The sequence below is a fragment of the Cornus florida genome, unplaced genomic scaffold (assembly GCF_030987335.1).
Source record: "Cornus florida cultivar Cherokee Brave unplaced genomic scaffold, ASM3098733v1 CherokeeBrave_3.0.0_Hap2_Chr08, whole genome shotgun sequence".
NCBI lineage: Eukaryota > Viridiplantae > Streptophyta > Magnoliopsida > Cornales > Cornaceae > Cornus > Cornus florida.
Window position 1 is genome coordinate 45,419,604 of NW_026775578.1, and position 17,085 is coordinate 45,436,688.

Genomic DNA, 17,085 nt, shown 5'->3' on the forward strand with positions numbered 1-17,085 from the left:
TAATACAACATGAAACAATAAAATTATTCTCCTATTGGCTTGGTCATGGGCTTGAGTATTTATTGAAAAGCAAACATGGACAAATAAATGATAAACTGATGAGTAAAAAAGAGAGAAAAACTTTTATGTCCTTCATAATGTGTCAAACTTACAATTTATCATCAGAGTCTTTTTTGATCAAGATCAAGCATCTTCTCTCTTGGATCAAATGGAAGGCCTTTTCAACCATTTAAGAATTTTGATTAAATGTTTTATTTATTTGGTAGTTGAGTTGAGAAAATAAAAGAAATTTTGAACTGGTGGTGAGTCATGATTTGATGCATTTGGGAAATCTCGTCACCCTATTGAATGGCGGGCCACGTTAGCAGATTTATTTTTTCTTAAAAAAAACCTAATGAGCCGTTATAGTGATGATATATTATCACTAGTTTATTAAATATTATCATGTAATAATATAACTTATTAAAATAAACTATTTTTATTTGTGTAACATGATACAAGTAGTTGATATACGAAATATTAAAGGTCCAAGAGAGTTTTTCTTTTCTTTCAGACATTGGTCAGTAGATTTAAGCATTTTGTTGCTATTTTATTACTTTTAGAACTTTTCATTTACATTTCAAATCACCTATATAAAAAGCACGGATGTGGTTATAAATACAAACACAAATGCGGACAACATGCGATATGAATATGTTGACACATTAAATTTTAAAAATATAAAACACGAATACAACATGACCGGACATGACTAATATCGATATAAATTTTAATCTACATGTGTATTGAATGTACTATAATAAACATAGAACTAAAGATAAATAATTTATATATCCATTGATTAGAAATTCTATATTAAAGATAAATAAGTTAGAGTTGACGCTAGAGAAAAAAGAGAGAGAGAGAGAGAGAGAGAGAGAGAGGGAAGTGGGTCGGGGAGAGAAATAGCCATGAATTGTAGAAGTGGTTGGGGAAAGAAGAATCGTTGTTGGAGAGAAAGCGGTGACAGTGGCTGGTTGGAGAGAGACAATTAGATTTAGGGTTTTGCGCGAGGAGACGTTTGGCCCGAGGAGGTGGTATGTTGATTTGGCAAAAATGAAATGAGGTAACTCGTTTGTGATAAAAAAAAAAAAAAAAAATTTAAATAAAAAAAAAAAATTGTGTTATCGATTTTTTATTTGCTGCTTGGATTATAGGACCATGTCACTATATATTTGTAACACTATCACTGTCTTTAAAAAAAAATATTACATTGAGGTGAGTCACAGTTATCCAAATGTAATATTCTTTTCGGACGGACGAACGAAGTATAAAACGTAACAAAACTATGCAGCTTAAGCTTAAGTGCAAAAACATAAAAGGCCATTTTCTACGGGGACGTGACATTTTGTCCTTGAGCGATTGTTTTTACACTTTACCCTTTTCCTTTTTAATAGTTGAGGGGGACGTGTATATAAGAAGGTTTTGTGCAATTGACTCAGTTTTTTACGCTTTTACCCTTCTATTAATTGAGTACATCAATAAAGTGGTATCTCCGCTTCATCGTCCACCTACTCGTGAGTCGTGAAGTCATAGGTAAAGTTAGTTTGGGAAAAGAAGTTCAAAAGGGACACACCTCCACCTATCTCTTTCTCGTCTCTATGTATCCACTGTATTTTTGGAGTATGTATTATTATGAAGTGACAAGCACCACTGGCCTACCTATCCAATATAAACTTAAATAGACATAAAAACTTCCTAGTTTATCTAGCTATTTTAATCATTTACGCTTTGAGCTCTACAAACATCTTTCACCATTGAACCAGTAAACTCATGCTTATTCAAGTTTTGCTTTTTAAAATAAAATAAATATTTTTTACTAACTAAATTCTTACCAAAGTGATACTGATTTCTTATCAAACAGAACTCAAACTATTGTGGTTAGTTTGATAGGAAAGAAAAAATTTGAATGGAAGAGAGAATGAATGAATGAATGAATAAAATATTTTTAAAGAAGAGATTGTATTATTCTTTCTTCTTTTTTTTTACAATTTACTATGTTGGTTAGTAGAAAAAGAGAGAAAGAATTTTAATTTAAGTTATTAGTAATTTACTCCGTTTGGTTTTAGAGACTCCGTTTGTTTTGATGTAAAATTTTTATATACAAAAATATTTTTATTTTTTATTTTTTGGTGTTTGGTTGTAATACAATATTTACGAAGAAAAAAATATTAAAACTTAACTAAAGTAACTTACTTATCAATTTTCGACAAATTATTGAAATGGGCCTCGTGATCAACAATGGAATTGATATGGTCTGAGTGTAGGTTGATGGTTATTCAAGAGCAAGTCATCAAGGGGTGGATGAAATCTGTAAGGTAGGCTTGACCTTAACCTCGACTTAGACCTGATATTTGCCAAATATCGAAAAATAAAAAATATTTTACCTAAATATTATTTTTTTATTTTAAAAAAAGATATTTACATTTATTTGACCCAAAGTGTGAGGCTAATTCCATCTATAAATCTGATAATTCGAACTCATAAGGTGAGGGATACTCAAAGTCTGATCATATACACGTGGGCAACACCCTCAGACTTACTCTCAATCTCAACCACTATGGAACAGAATTCTTGCGGAAAAGCAAAAAAAACCTAAGCTTTCTTATATAATATATGGGGCCCACTCTTTAATGGCATTGCCAGTGTTGCACATGTAAAGCCATCTCCACCAGCCACGCTTAGGGATGGCAATGGGGCGGTTTGGGGCGGGTTTTCCATTCCCCATCCCCGCCCCCGTTTAATTTTGGTGCCCTCGAAACCCCCCCATAACCAGTTAATTTTTTGCCTCTAATCCCCATAACCGCCCCCGCCTCACTTGCCCCGCCACCGCACCCGCCCCCGCCCCTTCCCCATCTCCCGCCCCATAACCGATTATATTTTTAGGGCAACTCAAGTTAGCCTCCCCAGTCGCCTCCATTTCTATTCTCGTTCTTAACTTTGAACTTGCCCCCCCCCCCCCCCCCTCCTCACTCTCTCTGCAACTGTAAACTACAAAATCTACAAGAATCAGAAAGTCAAAACCCATATATTTCATTTTATCTATTGTCTGCAATAATCAAAAGTTCAAAACCCATATCAGCATATCATTTCAGATTGTTCAAAAAGTCAAAAGCCATATCTTTCAGTTTATCTATTGTCTGCAATAATCAAAAAATCAAAACCCATATCGGCATATCATTTTAGATTGTTCAAGAATCAAAAAATCAAAACTCTGAACTTGGCCTCTCTCTCTTTGCAACTGCAAACTACAAAATCTACACTCTCCAACGACTCATCCGGATCTGGTCTGACTAGATTCGATCCCGACTCACCCACCAACTCGTCGCCTTACCGCTGACTCACCCACCAACTCCCCGCCTTGCCGCCTCCCAAACTCACCCAACATAGTGGATGTATTCTGGGTTTGAGATAGAGAGAGCTTAGAGAGAGACACGGCTACCATGGTGGATGTATTCTAGGTTTGAGATAGAGAGAGCTCAAAGAAAGAACGGCTGCTGCTACTATTGAAGTGTAGGGTTTGAAACTTAAGTGTAGGGCTTCCAATATATATATATATATATATATATATATATATATATATATATATATATATATATATATATACTGAAGGTTAATTTGGTAAATATATTAATATGGCAGGGTAAATTAGTAATTTAAAATATTAAACGGGGCGGTTATGGGGCGGGGATCTTAGTCCCCCTCCATCGCCCCGCAATTGACCGGTTTTTTTTTTCTTAACCCCTAACCCCACCCCATTTAAGTAAACGGTTCTCCAAACCCACTTTAAATGGGGCGGGGGCGGGGCGGTTCCCCACCAAGTTGGGGATATTTGTCACCCCTAGCCACGCTAGAGGCCTTATCTAGTGAGGATAACCCACTAACTCACTATAACGGCCACGTTGACCCTGGCGAACTGGCCGCGATCGCTTAATTTTTTATTTTTTTTAAACTCAGCCTTAAAATGAATGCAACGCTACAATGTTTTTGCTAGGCATAACAATATCCCCTGACCCCCACTGCTTTCCGCCCCACCCCTAATAGGACATATTTGGTAGACTCTTAAAAAGATTTGGGACGGATATGATAAAATAATTGAAAAGCCAAAGCTGGTTTGAGGCGAGGGCAGATTTAGTGATAAACTCGCCCCAACCCCGCTTCGATTATATATGTACCTTTATATATATATATATATAAAGACTCTCATGCGGTCCAAAACAACCGACTTTTCAACGGACCAAAACTCAATTAGTCAATTACACTATATTACTTTATCAGAATTAATCATAGTTAATAATGTTAACTTTAATAGTCAATTTACCATAGTTAATCAATACCTTAATTTAATCTCTCTCCTCCTTAATCTCTTCCATCTTCCCTGCAATCTCAACCATTACCGTCATATCCACACCATCACAACCACCATCTTTACCACTACAGCCATAACACAACTACCATATTCATTCTCCAAAATCAGACTCTAAGGCTATTAGATCCAAGTCACTCTCTCTTTCTCTTTCTTCTTTTAACACTTTGATTTATTTATTTTTTATTTCTTATATTTTTTGCTCTTTTAATTTTTACTTTAGGCCATCAAGCGAAAAAAAATCAAGAGAGCAAAAAAATAAAAAATAAAAGCGCAAAAGACAAACAATCCCCCCTAAATTGAAAAGAAAAAAAATTAAGAGAGCAAAAAAAATAAAAAAAAAAGCTTATTCACGAATCCTGAAAATTTGGTATCCTTTGAACCCTAAAAAAAGCTTATTCACGAAGTATGGAATACTGAGTCACTATAGTAAATTGACTATTAAAGTTAATATTATTAACTATGGTTAAGTCTCATAAAGTAATAAAGTGTAATTGACTAATTGAGTTTTAGTCTACTCAAAAACTCGTTCTTTTGGATCGCATGAGAGCCTTCTTGATATATAATCTATATTTAATATTTTTAAGACATTTGTTACTTTGCTGGAAGTTTGACTTAATAAATTAATATTCACTACTTAGTAATTTAAAAATTGTATCAGCTTATTTATTAGTCCAATTTGAACACATTGGACTGTTTTTATTTTTATTTTTTTTTATTTTTATTTTTATTTTTTTATTTTTTACTACATAATTAAAGTAGCATAACCCGCCTCGCCTCGCAATTAAATGAAGTATATGGGACAGAGTAGGTACTTTGTCTACTAGAGTAGGGACGAGGATGGCATATCAATTACAAACTGGTTCTGAAATAGGGACGGAGTTGGTATGATGAATTTTGTAATGAGGTGGAGTAGGATTTTGCAAAACTCGTCTTAACTCCGCCCCATTGCCATCCCTAGTTTTTTGCCAGCAAATTTTTAAAAAATAAAGGGGGCAAAGGTCAGTGCCTTAAGGGCATGTTTGGCTGGACCCTCACACTTTTTGGTCCTTTTTTTTTTTTAAAGAAAAAATCAGTAAATAAATAATATAGTCCTTAGGCATAGTTTGGCTCAACCAAATAGTGCCTAAGGACTATATTGACCTAAAAAATAGGGTTTTTTTTTTTTTTTTTTTTTTTTTTTTTTTTTTTTTTAATATTTAAACCTAAAAAACAGTTATTTTTTTTAGGGTAAAGTACACCAACACCTCCTGAGGTTTGCCAAAAGGACACCTAGATGAAAGATTGTCTATTTTGGGACAATGACACCCCCTTAAGTTTGATACAAGTACCAAAGACACCCCAATGGTAATGAATTGACATTTTTGCTCTTTGACTTTTATATTGACCAATTTAAATGTTGAAATGATGTTTATAACCTCATACCCATAACCATTTCTTTCATTCTCTCCTGTGTTCTCTCTTCCTCGCACACACACACATATATATACACACACCCACACACATATTTATATGTATATACAGATACATATATATATACACACACAAAAGATGACAGGATTATGAGTTTCCTTAACTCTCTGTTCACCGCCGAAAACGCAAAGAAAGCTGAGATCTCTTCCTCTTTCGGAGACTTCTATGCGAAACTATCAGACTATGGAGTCTACAGTGGATCGAAGACGCCGTCGACGAAGAAGACAAGTAGATCGACGGTGAAGTGTTGCGAGGTCCTCCCGGTCCAGGGGCAAACGCCGGAGTTAGGGATGGTCCGTAAGCTATCGTGTCGAATATAGGCAGAACTTGAGCATTGGAGAGATAAGCTTTAAATGGAAGTCAAACGCCGAACAACGAGATCTCTGGTAATGAAGCTGAGCTCAGTATCGGAACAAACTCACGTCTCATCTCCAAACACAACCCGAAAAGTCGATCTCTGATCGTCGATGAGGGTGTAATACCCTATATTACCGAAACCCTCTACTCTTTCTCTCTAATCTCCCAATAAAACTCCATTGCCACCCTCCTCAACCTCCCCATCTTCAGCCGCGAAGCCCTATTGTCCACCCGCGGCCTCCGAGAAGCCCTAATGTTTGACTGTAGTCATTTGGGGCAAGGTTGAGTCCAGTGATGCCCTTTTTGGTAGCACAACCATCAATGATGTTGATTTAGATGGGTGGGCGGTGGAGGGGAAGGCGGGCAGTGGCGGTGGAAAGCTTCGGCTTTAATGATATCGGCTGTGATGGAGGCGGCGGCGAGCTTGGTGATGTGCAAGGCTGAAAATGGTGATGTCATGGCTCGGCCGTGGATGGTGGCGACGGCGAGCTCGACTTTGGATGATGGTGGCCGATGAGCAAGGACGGCCAGAGAGAAAAATCCGGCGGTGATAGCTTGACTCTTCTGTAAATGGGTTGTTTTTTTATTTTATTTTATTTTATTTTTTATTTTTTTTGGTTTGGTTTTGTAATTAACTAGTGGTGAGGGGTGAAGGTGATGAATCAATAGAGAAAATTAATTGTCAGAATACACAGGGGCTGGTTGTTGGGGTGGAGATGGTGGTGGTGGGTTGGGAGTGGGGATGGTGGAGGTTATGGATTTTGGTATAGTGGTGGCGCTAGAATCTGGTTGTAGGGTTGATTTGGTGCTGAGGGTAATTTGGTTATTTAAGTATTTTGATATTTTATAATTAAAATTAATAAAATAGTGAAGGGTAAAATGGACTTTTCATATGTTTTAAGAATGTATTTGGATGACAAATTTCGCAAGGGGGTGTGGTTGTCCCAAAATAGACAAACTTTTATTTAAGTGTCCTTTTACCAAACTTCAAGGGGTGTCTCTGTACTTTATCATTTTTTTATTTACTTTTTTTCATTTTATGCGAAAAAGGTTGTGATAACCTATTTATTTACTTAAGAAAAATGATAGGTCTTCTGACGTTAATTGTCGACTCTTCCTACGAATAAAACGTGGTTGGATCCCATTGAAACTCTTAAAAAAATTCCCGTAAACATATCTTTCTCTTCGACTCATTCTCAACTACGTTATATTAGGAGGAGTAGTCGGCAATTGAAGTCGGACGATCTATCACTTCTCTTCACTTAATCCAGGCTTGAATATTATATTGTTTCATTTATTTGTAATTGATTTTCCATGATAAGGGATATTGTATTGCTTATTTATTTTATGTTTTATTATTTCATAATGTATGTATGCCTTTATTATTTTATTCCATAATGTAATGTGTTGTTTTAAGTTATAAAATATATTTTTACCTTCATTTATATTATTTGTACTTTTTTATTATTAAATAATATAACAATAAATAGTTTGTATAAATATATTCATTAGAAAAAATTTAAAGAATATATAAGATAAAAAATATATATAAGATGAAAAATATAACCATTGGTAATATATATATATATATATATATATATATATAGATGTAGAGGAAAAATTCAAAGAGACTGTTGTAGCACCAAAATCTGAAAAGTAAAAACTGCCTACCTGGCACTAGAAAAAGCTAACTCGACCCTGAAAAAATCAATTTACCAAATTGTTGTGGGATTATTTGCTTTTAACGAAGTGTTGGTATTAGTTGATTACAAGAATGACATAGCATAACCTTGTAAAGAATAATTTGTCTCAAAACTTAGCTAGGAAGTGTGTCCAAATAAATTCATGTGTATGGGTGGTCGGTTGAGTGAGCATCAAATGTACACTTCAACCGAGACGTGAATAAAGCAGTTCTCTCTCTGTCTAAAAAGTTTTTTGTCCTCTTTATATAATAACAACCTCCAATCATACTACAGATCACAAAACCGCGTGATTGGTTTGGAAAGGCCAAAAGAGAGAGTAAGAAAATGGTACGGTCTTATTTGAATATTCAACTAATAATATGATCAATCCTCCTTCCTCTTAAGTCTTATCTTCCTTCACTCTTTCTCTAGTTCATTACACTTCAGTTCCCTACCGCTATATATATATATATATACACACACACATATTCATAACGTTATCAGGCCGGCGATGGATCACCGAAATCGATTGAATCAGCAGCGTCCGAACGGCAAGCAAGTGGCTGGTCGTCCGAACAGGCCGCCTCCGCAGCCGGCTGTGGGTGTTTGTGGCGGGCTGCCGGGGGGCCTTGGGAACGGGTTGCTGGCGGGCATTAATAACGTTATCCAGGTATACGTCCAGGCGCCACCGCCGTCGCCGCCACCGCAACCGCCGGTTGCCATACAGATAAATGTTAATAAGGATCGCGTAGTGAAGGTCCCACGGGGGAAGGGGAAGGATGGAGGCCATGTTGTTCATAACAACAGGACTAAGGTAAGTAGGGACGGATCTAAAAATTCATGCGAGGTACAGTAAATTTATATATAAAGGGATTTTTTCATTATTTTAGGGGGGTAATTTCAAATTTTTATGGGTATATACGTAAAAAAAAAAATATATAATTTTAGAGATATAAAATGTAAAAATAAAATTTTTTATGAGAGGCACATGCTTTCACTGATCCCTTCACGTATCGGTGCCTGAAGGTAAACCGTATCAAATGTAAACATGTTTACTCTAATTGATTGACCCAAGTGTTACTATTTTTTAAACATTTCTGTACATTTGTCTCGTTAAATTGATCTAAATATTTTTAACTTGTGTGAAGATTGTCTTTGTTAAATAGATCTAAATAAGTGCAAAAGTACCATATTAGAATTTCAGTTCAATTTCATGATTTCTTGTGATCATTTTGACTTTCAAAGTTGTCTTCTTCTTCATCTGGGAAATTTTTTATATGTCCATTTTTCTATAGGTAAATTAATTGAGGCAGTAATTGTGCTTTAAACTAGGTTTGACTATGCTTTTGTTGTGTCTCTAAGAGAAATCACTTAGATCGGAATTAAAAAGGGCTTAGGCATATATGTGCTAGTAACTAACAGGCCAATGATCTAGCGGTATCGAGTCTTTAGTTTTTTAAAAGGAGATCGGGTGTTCGAACCTCAATGAAGACGTGTGTGTGAGTATCAACTAAAAAAAATTATGCGCGAGTAGCTGTGTATGCATTATTAATAGTACCTAACATGTATCTCAAGTATTTGGGTTATTAATACCTAACATGTATCTCAAGTTTTTGGATTAGAGTACAAATGCCTGCCCTCCTTACAACATGTTGAGAATTATGTGTTTGTTTAAACCTTATAATAATTAGACAAGTAGCTCCAATTCTTTTGCAATTGCATAGTTTCACCATAAACATTAGGTTAGGATTAATTTTAGAGGGGAAATAATAATATTTTATAGGTACATAATGAAAAAAAGAAAAAAATAACAAGGTATATTGGTAAAAAAAAAATTAGAGTGCCCCTCACATGTGTGTAGGTCCATTCCTGACCATAATTCAGAGAAGCCTTAAGAACAAAAGGATTAATAACAGCGGTAGTTTTTTTCTATGATATTGAAGAAAATGATAAACTTATAATGTTGAGGAAGATGAATTCGACTCTAAAAAATGCGTGCCTATTCGATACATGTTAGACATAAAGAGTTTAAGATCTGTTGGTTTATAGTGTCTTTTTTTTCTTTTTCTTTTTTCGGGTAAGTTGGTTTATAATGTCTTCTTCTATATATTTTTCTCTGGTTTACAAATGAATATAGGAACACGGTGGAGGAACAGACACGCGAAGGTCAACAACATCGGGGGGCCAAGGTTCCCATAATTTCAAACAACAGGTAGACTTGAATTTTCATTTGTAAATGAGTAATGTTTATTTATGCAGTTCATATAATCCTAATTAAGCTGAGTTTGGTTGCTAACTTGTTTGTAAATTAGTCACATATTCATCATCATACAAGTCATAGCTCAACGACAACGACAACCACGAAACAAAGTGGAACAGGCAATACAAGCACGAAGGTTACTACAAGCTCCATGACAACCACAAAGATAAGTAACACAAGACAGGTAATTTCAATTTTCACATATGCAGGTTAGAAATTTTCAAATTGGATTGAATCAATTAACTCACTAGAGGTAAATATGATCGCAGATTCAAAAGGGCAAGGGCAAAGACAATGACAATAACAATAGAAAGGGTAACAACAGTAAATAATGGCGCGGGAAGGGGATTTGTTAGAGGCAGAGGCAGAAGCAGAGGCAGAGAAATGCATCCACATGGTGGAAGCAACACTCAATTAAGTATTTTGCCATGTACTCTGATACCATTTGTAGTGATGACGGTTTGAACATTGCAATTGTGTTTTTTTTTTTTCTAAACAATGAGCCTGTGTTGTCTTAATTCAAGTACTGTTGTTTGGTTCACTGATTGTCTTTTGACTACTATGTGATCAATATTCTCTTTTGTTCAATTAGGCACACTATACCAAAAACAAATACCATCGACTCTTAATATTGTGACAGCAAGCTAACGTAGCTATTGCATTTTCATGGAGGCACTTAATCTTGTTCCAAAACGTGTACTTCACATTTCAAAATAAACTTGCATTAAACATATTTGTTGAGTTACTGTAGATGTTGAGGAAGGCAAGACTATATATATGTATATATATAATTATATAGCTACTGGCTTACACCATTTCCATAGATTGCATTTTCTAGTTGGGCAAACATAATAGAGTTTTAGAGTGTAACCTTGATTGAAATCATTTTCCCATATCCACATACCTTGTCCTCTTACCCGAAATCCATACTGTCACCCTCCTCCGTGCTTGAAAACTCCATGCTCGATTTCAAGGAAGTTATACTCTCCAATTAATAAACCCTAATGTTGTCTAAACGTTTACAAAAGATACAATAAAATTACTAGCAGTAAGACCGCAAGAGAATGGTTCGTGGAGAGCGAGATATCAGCAATGACATAGGCCAAAGCTGTAGGTGCATAAAATCTCGGACCGAACACCGAAGTCCGATCAAAGAATTCCAATGCCCAAACACTCAATTCAGAACAATATCAGTAACTCAATAGTCAGAGAAAAAGAATAGAATACGTTGGCCGGAAAATCCCTTGTCTTTTGTTTGGGTCTTTTGCCCGTATTTATATTGTATTTTGTAACCGTAATGGAGCCTTCTTATGACTTTTCTTTTTGATTTAAACAACAGTCCGAGATATTAAAAATCTGACTTTGAATATCAGTACCGCCATTGCCACGCTCATTACCGAACCTTGATTGAGAAAATCGATAATCTCAGATTATTAGGATTTCTTAGTTTGATTGTTATTTAGTTTTCTTATTGTAAAATTTGATAGGTAATATTCCAATTGTTATTTAGTTTCCTTATTATAAATTTGACTTATTTAGAATAGAATAGGTAGTATTTTGATTTTTATTTACTTTTCTTAGTGTAAGTTTGACTTACTCAAAATAGGTAGTATTCGGATTGTTATTTAGTTTCCTTAGTGTAAATTTGACTTACTTAAAATAGGATTTCAGTTATACTCTATATGTATATGATTTTACTCAATGAAAAAGCTATGCCATAATTTTCCCATTCTTTAAACCTTTTATGGTATCAGAGATCTCTCCTCCTGGAACTGCAAAATCCTAATCTCCGGCACTAACCATGGCCAACGAAAATAATCAAGCCATAATCCTAAATACACAGGAACCCACCAAACCCCTTATCGTTTTCAACACCAACAATTCATTAAAACTCACCTCCACCAATTATCTCTCCCAGAAACTACAGATGGAAGCAATTCTAATTGGTTATGATCTTCAAAAATGCATTGATGGCTTTCATCCTGTTCTTCCTGCTACAACTACTGCAAATAATATCACCACTCCTAATCCAGCATACCAAAGATGGCTTCGCCAAGATAAACTGATTTTTGGTGCCCTCGTTGGCACCCTCACATCGACTCTCATCTTATCACTCAATCGCAAACCTCCCGTGAAGCTTGGAATGTGTGATACCCCCGGATTTTCGGATGCGGGTTGGCCAGGCCCACGCCCGATTACCCGAGGATATCAAATCAATTAGTAATAAACGAACACAGAATACAAATAAGGAAATAAGAATAAATAAAAATTTGCTGAAAAGAAACTAGAATGATAATCCAAATACTGAAACCTCAGAATAAAATTAAATTAATAAAGAATTATTCTGATACATCCAAATTCTCCATTGATAATACAACTCGGGAATCCATCTGGTGGACCCCTAAAAACTTCAACACTGAAGCCATCAACTGAAGAACTTCACTGCTAAATCATGAAGAAGCTCCTACGTCGTCGAAATAATGAGAAGCCGTCTCTGCTCAGTACGAACAAGATCTAAGACCTGGAACCGTCCGTTACCTGAAAAATAATAGTAGGTCAGGCCCACGAACAAGTTCTATCCTAACTACAATCCAAACAGACACCCGATATGCAGATACATCCTAGATGTCTCAACCATATCTATAAAGTCCGTAATAGATAAATATATATCCATACTACAGGACTCTTACTAAACTATGCTGAGGGTCTCAACCTGAATAGAAGGCAACATGCATCTGACTGCATATACGCACCCTAACCGTCGACTATGAGACTCAAGCTCAGATCGCGGTACCATAATATATATATATAAATTCCTATCCAAACCAATGTAGTGCCGCTCAATTGTTGTTGCCATGACACGACATAAAATTAGGATTTAAATATTTTAATTAAATCCCTATCCTAATTCTATATATGAGTTCCCTCCAAATACAATGTTGTTCCGGTCAACGGTTCATTGCTTAAGACATAACATGTGATCAGGATTTAAACGTTTTAGTTAAAACCCTATCCTTCCTAATACAGAAATATAAACAACCATCAAGTATGTCATTCAACTGTGTTAGTTGATAGGACATGAAACCATCTAGGATTTAACTGTTTTAGTTAATCCATTCCGTATGTATGAATGGGTAGGGATTAGCGTTGTGACCTAATCCATCCCTCCGTATGACACCGTCCTATACCGGTGCATACATGCAAATGATCCGTAAATGATGCAACATTATAAGCAGTACATCAAATAAAGTCCACAGTATTCATATAGTTGATAAACACATAATTTAAACAAGTCATCAACTAAAAATTCAGAATCCATCCATGTAATTAAACGAGACAAAGTTTACTAATTCGTCAAGTGAAAATCCAGAATCCATCCATGTAATTAACGAGACAAATTTTAATGTTTCATCAAGTTAAAATCCAGAATCCATCCATGGCATTGATACTTTAATTCATTTAACTTAAAGTTCAACTAACCCCTAATACAGTCCAGCAGTTGACAACATTATCAATAATAAAGTGTCAATTTTTAAATTTGAGAATGATAAAATATAACTCAGGAAATCCACAGCTCTAACCAATAATTGAAGGAACAGACAGAACAATTCAACAATTAAAAAAACCACCTCCACTTAATTAATGAAACTTAATTTACTAGTTCCTTAATTAAGATCCAACCTATGCACAAATAAGTTCTAACAATTACATGACCCTATTACACATCCAAAATAGATTTTTAAATTATAAATTAGTCATGTACATTGCTACATCAATTTAAGCAATTAAATTCTCTCCGTTCGTTAGCCGTATTCGACTTGTTCTTAATCTTCTATACTGTTCAAGATCCTTAGCATAAAGTTCAAATTATGCATCCTAATGGTTTTAATACATCATGACTTAATGTTTAGAACCCTGATAACATCCACAACAAATTCTGGAACCCCATTTGTCCCAACAGTATGCAAAAACCCCTAGGAACACACTGAAACAAGAGAGCCTGCTCTTAAAATTGGAGAGCAGGCTCACAAAAACCATGGAGCCGTCTCCTAGAAAGGTAGAGCCGGCTCTACCTCTCTTAGAGCCGGCTCTACAATGGGGGGAGCGGGCTCTTTGCATTCCAGAGCCGGCTCTCTCTCTCTGAGAGCCTTCTCTCTTCTAGTGTTGCTCCGTCTTATACCAGCTTCGTCTTCGACCATTCTTGACCCTCTGTTCACCTTAATACTGAACCTAAGAGTACTATTTATACCCCATCTCATCCCCATGACTTGTTCACAAAAGTTCAGATCAAATACAGTGTTTAAAAACCTTAACCGATTAAACATGCTTCCATCCCAAACTGGAAACTAGAGATACAAGAATTAAAACAGAATAATTCCACACATACAGACATCAGATTTAGCATATAACAAGCATGTGTAATTTAATTAATGATCAATTAAAACCCTAGAGACAGTCTAAGGATGCACCGAACACAGGCAACGGGAGAGAGAAAGGAAAGAACTTGCCTTTACAGTTTTGGATTCAAAACTCTGTTGCCGTCGTTATATGTTTTTCCGGTGATCCAATTCACTGTTAAATCTCCCATTGCTCCATCTTCCCTTCTCCTATGTCCGTCCTTCAAGCCACGGCCAAACCCTCACTGTAATACCCCTAATTTGAAAAGGATAGTCTCGGTATTTATTTATTTGTTTTAATTGTATTTTTAATTATTTAATTGATTATTTGACTAATTGCTTATGTGTTTAATTGAATTAGGTATTACTTGATTATTTGATTATGTGTCTATGTATTATTTGTATTTTTCTATGTGTTAATTGTTTAATTAGGTTATGTGCTTAAATGGTATTTTGATTAATTGTAAATTAAATATTTTCTTTTCTTTTATTATTTTATTTTATTTTTCTTTTATGGTTATGGTTAGTAGTCATGGGACAACCAATTTGGTCCCATGGACTACTTGGATAGGAGGTTGGATGTGTATGGATTACTACACATGAATAGTTATATATGTATATGTATAGATATATATTATATACATATATAAAAAGGAAAGTAATTTATTAATTACTTTTATGGTAACTTGGGTAGTAATATTTAATCTGATGTATATGTTTTATATTTCAATAAGAAAAATATACATAGATTTGGGACGTGTTATGTTTTAACTTACTTTATAATATTATGGTAACTTAAGTATTATTGGATAATCCATTAATAAATAATTGAATGTGTATAATTTATTTATTTAATAAATATATACATAAATTATATACATAACATATTTTACTTACCTTTTTAATATATATATAAAAGGGAAAGTAATTTATTAATTACTTATATGGTAACTTGGGTAGTAATATTTAATCTGATGTATATGTTTTAGATTTAAATAATAAAAATATACATAGATTTGATACGTGTTATGTTTTAAGTTACTTTATAATATTATGGTAACTTAAGTATTATTGGATAATCCATTAATAAATAATGGAATGTGTATAATTTATTTATTTAATAAACATATACATAAATTATATACGTAACATATTTTACTTACCTTTTTAATATTTTAATATATATTTTTTTAAGTTGATTTGGATTAGGAAAATGGTTAGGGTTATTTTATTTAGCCTATAAATATATAGCTATAGGTTGTAAAAGGGGGTTAGAAATATTCACGTGATATATTCTAAAGAGAGAGAGAGTTAGAGAAGGAAGGAGGAAAATGAAGGAAAGAGGAAAAAAAAAAACCCTGTAAAGAGAAGATCAAGGAAGAAGAAGTTTAATTTTCGATCCGAAAGTTTAAGGCAAGTTATTCTTCTATCTCTTTCCCTTTGATTCGTGTTTCTATGCATACCTAGGAAATTCTAGAATTTATTAAATATATAAAATTAAATAATTATGCATGTTTAATCGGATTAGAACATAGGTTTTATGAAATTAGTTCATATCTGTTCTTGTGTTATGAATTGATAAATGCATGATTTTGATTTGATTTCCAGTGTGAATTTTTATATGTTTACATTATGTATTTTTTCATATTTGTGGAATGATGGAACGTAGAAACATGCCTAGGATTTCTGAACATTAAATAGAAACTAGGTTTGGGTTTAAATAAATTTAAATAGACTCAATCATAATGATGCTTGCTATTTGAATGTTTTAAACAAACGAATGAATTTAATCTTTTAATATGTTTTAGCAATTGAGATTAAATGTGTAGGATGAATTGGATATGGAGAATGCTTATTTGACGGTATAATAAAATATCATCATATGATAAGATTCAGTTTATGTAGGACATATGATATATGAAGCTTAAATAAATAATAAGTCATTCCTATTTTGTGATAACTTGATATCATATTATCATAGTTATTTCTGGATTGTTTGATGTATTTCCTTAATCGTTATATTAATTGTTGGATTGTGTAGTTTAATGCACCGGTATGAGACGGTGGCATTCTAGGGACGGATTAACTTAGCAGTTAAGTCCTACCTATTTTATATAAAGGAATGGATTAACTAAAATGTTAAGTCCTACTTATATTCAAGTTAGGTCAGCTGAACAAGTTGAATGACTTATGGAGGATTAATTTATTATATAAGGGAATGGATTAACTAAAATGTTAAGTCCTACTTATATTCAATTCAGGTCAGCTGAACAAGTTGAATGACTTATGGAGGATTAATTTATACTGAATAGGATGGTTACTAGATTATATATATATAAGTATGGTGCCATGATATGAGCTTGAGTCTCAGGATCAGTGGTTAGGGTGCGTATATCGCCAGGGATGTGTAGCTAGATATAGTGTAGTTGTGTACCCTGGTAGGTCTAGGTACTCATGCCCACTATAAGTGCGTTTTGCATGTTGCCTACTATTCAGGTTGAGACAACCCTA

General features: G+C 34.4%; 1 protein-coding gene across 2 annotated transcripts; it reads left to right on the top strand.

Moving 5' to 3' along the window:
* Positions 1-8,203: 8,203 nt before the first annotated feature.
* LOC132271556 (uncharacterized) lies at positions 8,204-10,718 on the top strand. 2 transcript variants are annotated; one of them, XM_059772978.1, is made up of 4 exons: positions 8,204-8,764; positions 10,055-10,129; positions 10,230-10,361; positions 10,447-10,718. In XM_059772978.1, exons 1-4 carry the CDS (start codon positions 8,429-8,431, stop codon positions 10,507-10,509), a joined length of 606 nt encoding a protein of 201 aa, XP_059628961.1. In that variant the 5' UTR covers positions 8,204-8,428; the 3' UTR covers positions 10,510-10,718. The 2 variants fall into 2 exon arrangements, with proteins under 2 accessions (XP_059628961.1, XP_059628962.1); XM_059772979.1 differs by having other exon boundaries at positions 8,207-8,731.
* The last annotated feature ends 6,367 nt before the right edge of the window (positions 10,719-17,085 follow it).

Excerpts from the sequence above, each read along its gene's own strand:
- LOC132271556 (XM_059772978.1), top strand. The coding sequence starts at position 8,429 with ATGGATCACCGAAATCGATTGAATCAGCAGCGTCCGAACGGCAAGCAA. Across the intron at positions 8,765-10,054 it reads GATCTAAAAATTCATGCGAG|GAACACGGTGGAGGAACAGA; the intron begins GTACAGTAAATT and ends AAATGAATATAG. Across the intron at positions 10,130-10,229 it reads CCCATAATTTCAAACAACAG|TCACATATTCATCATCATAC; the intron begins GTAGACTTGAAT and ends TTTGTAAATTAG.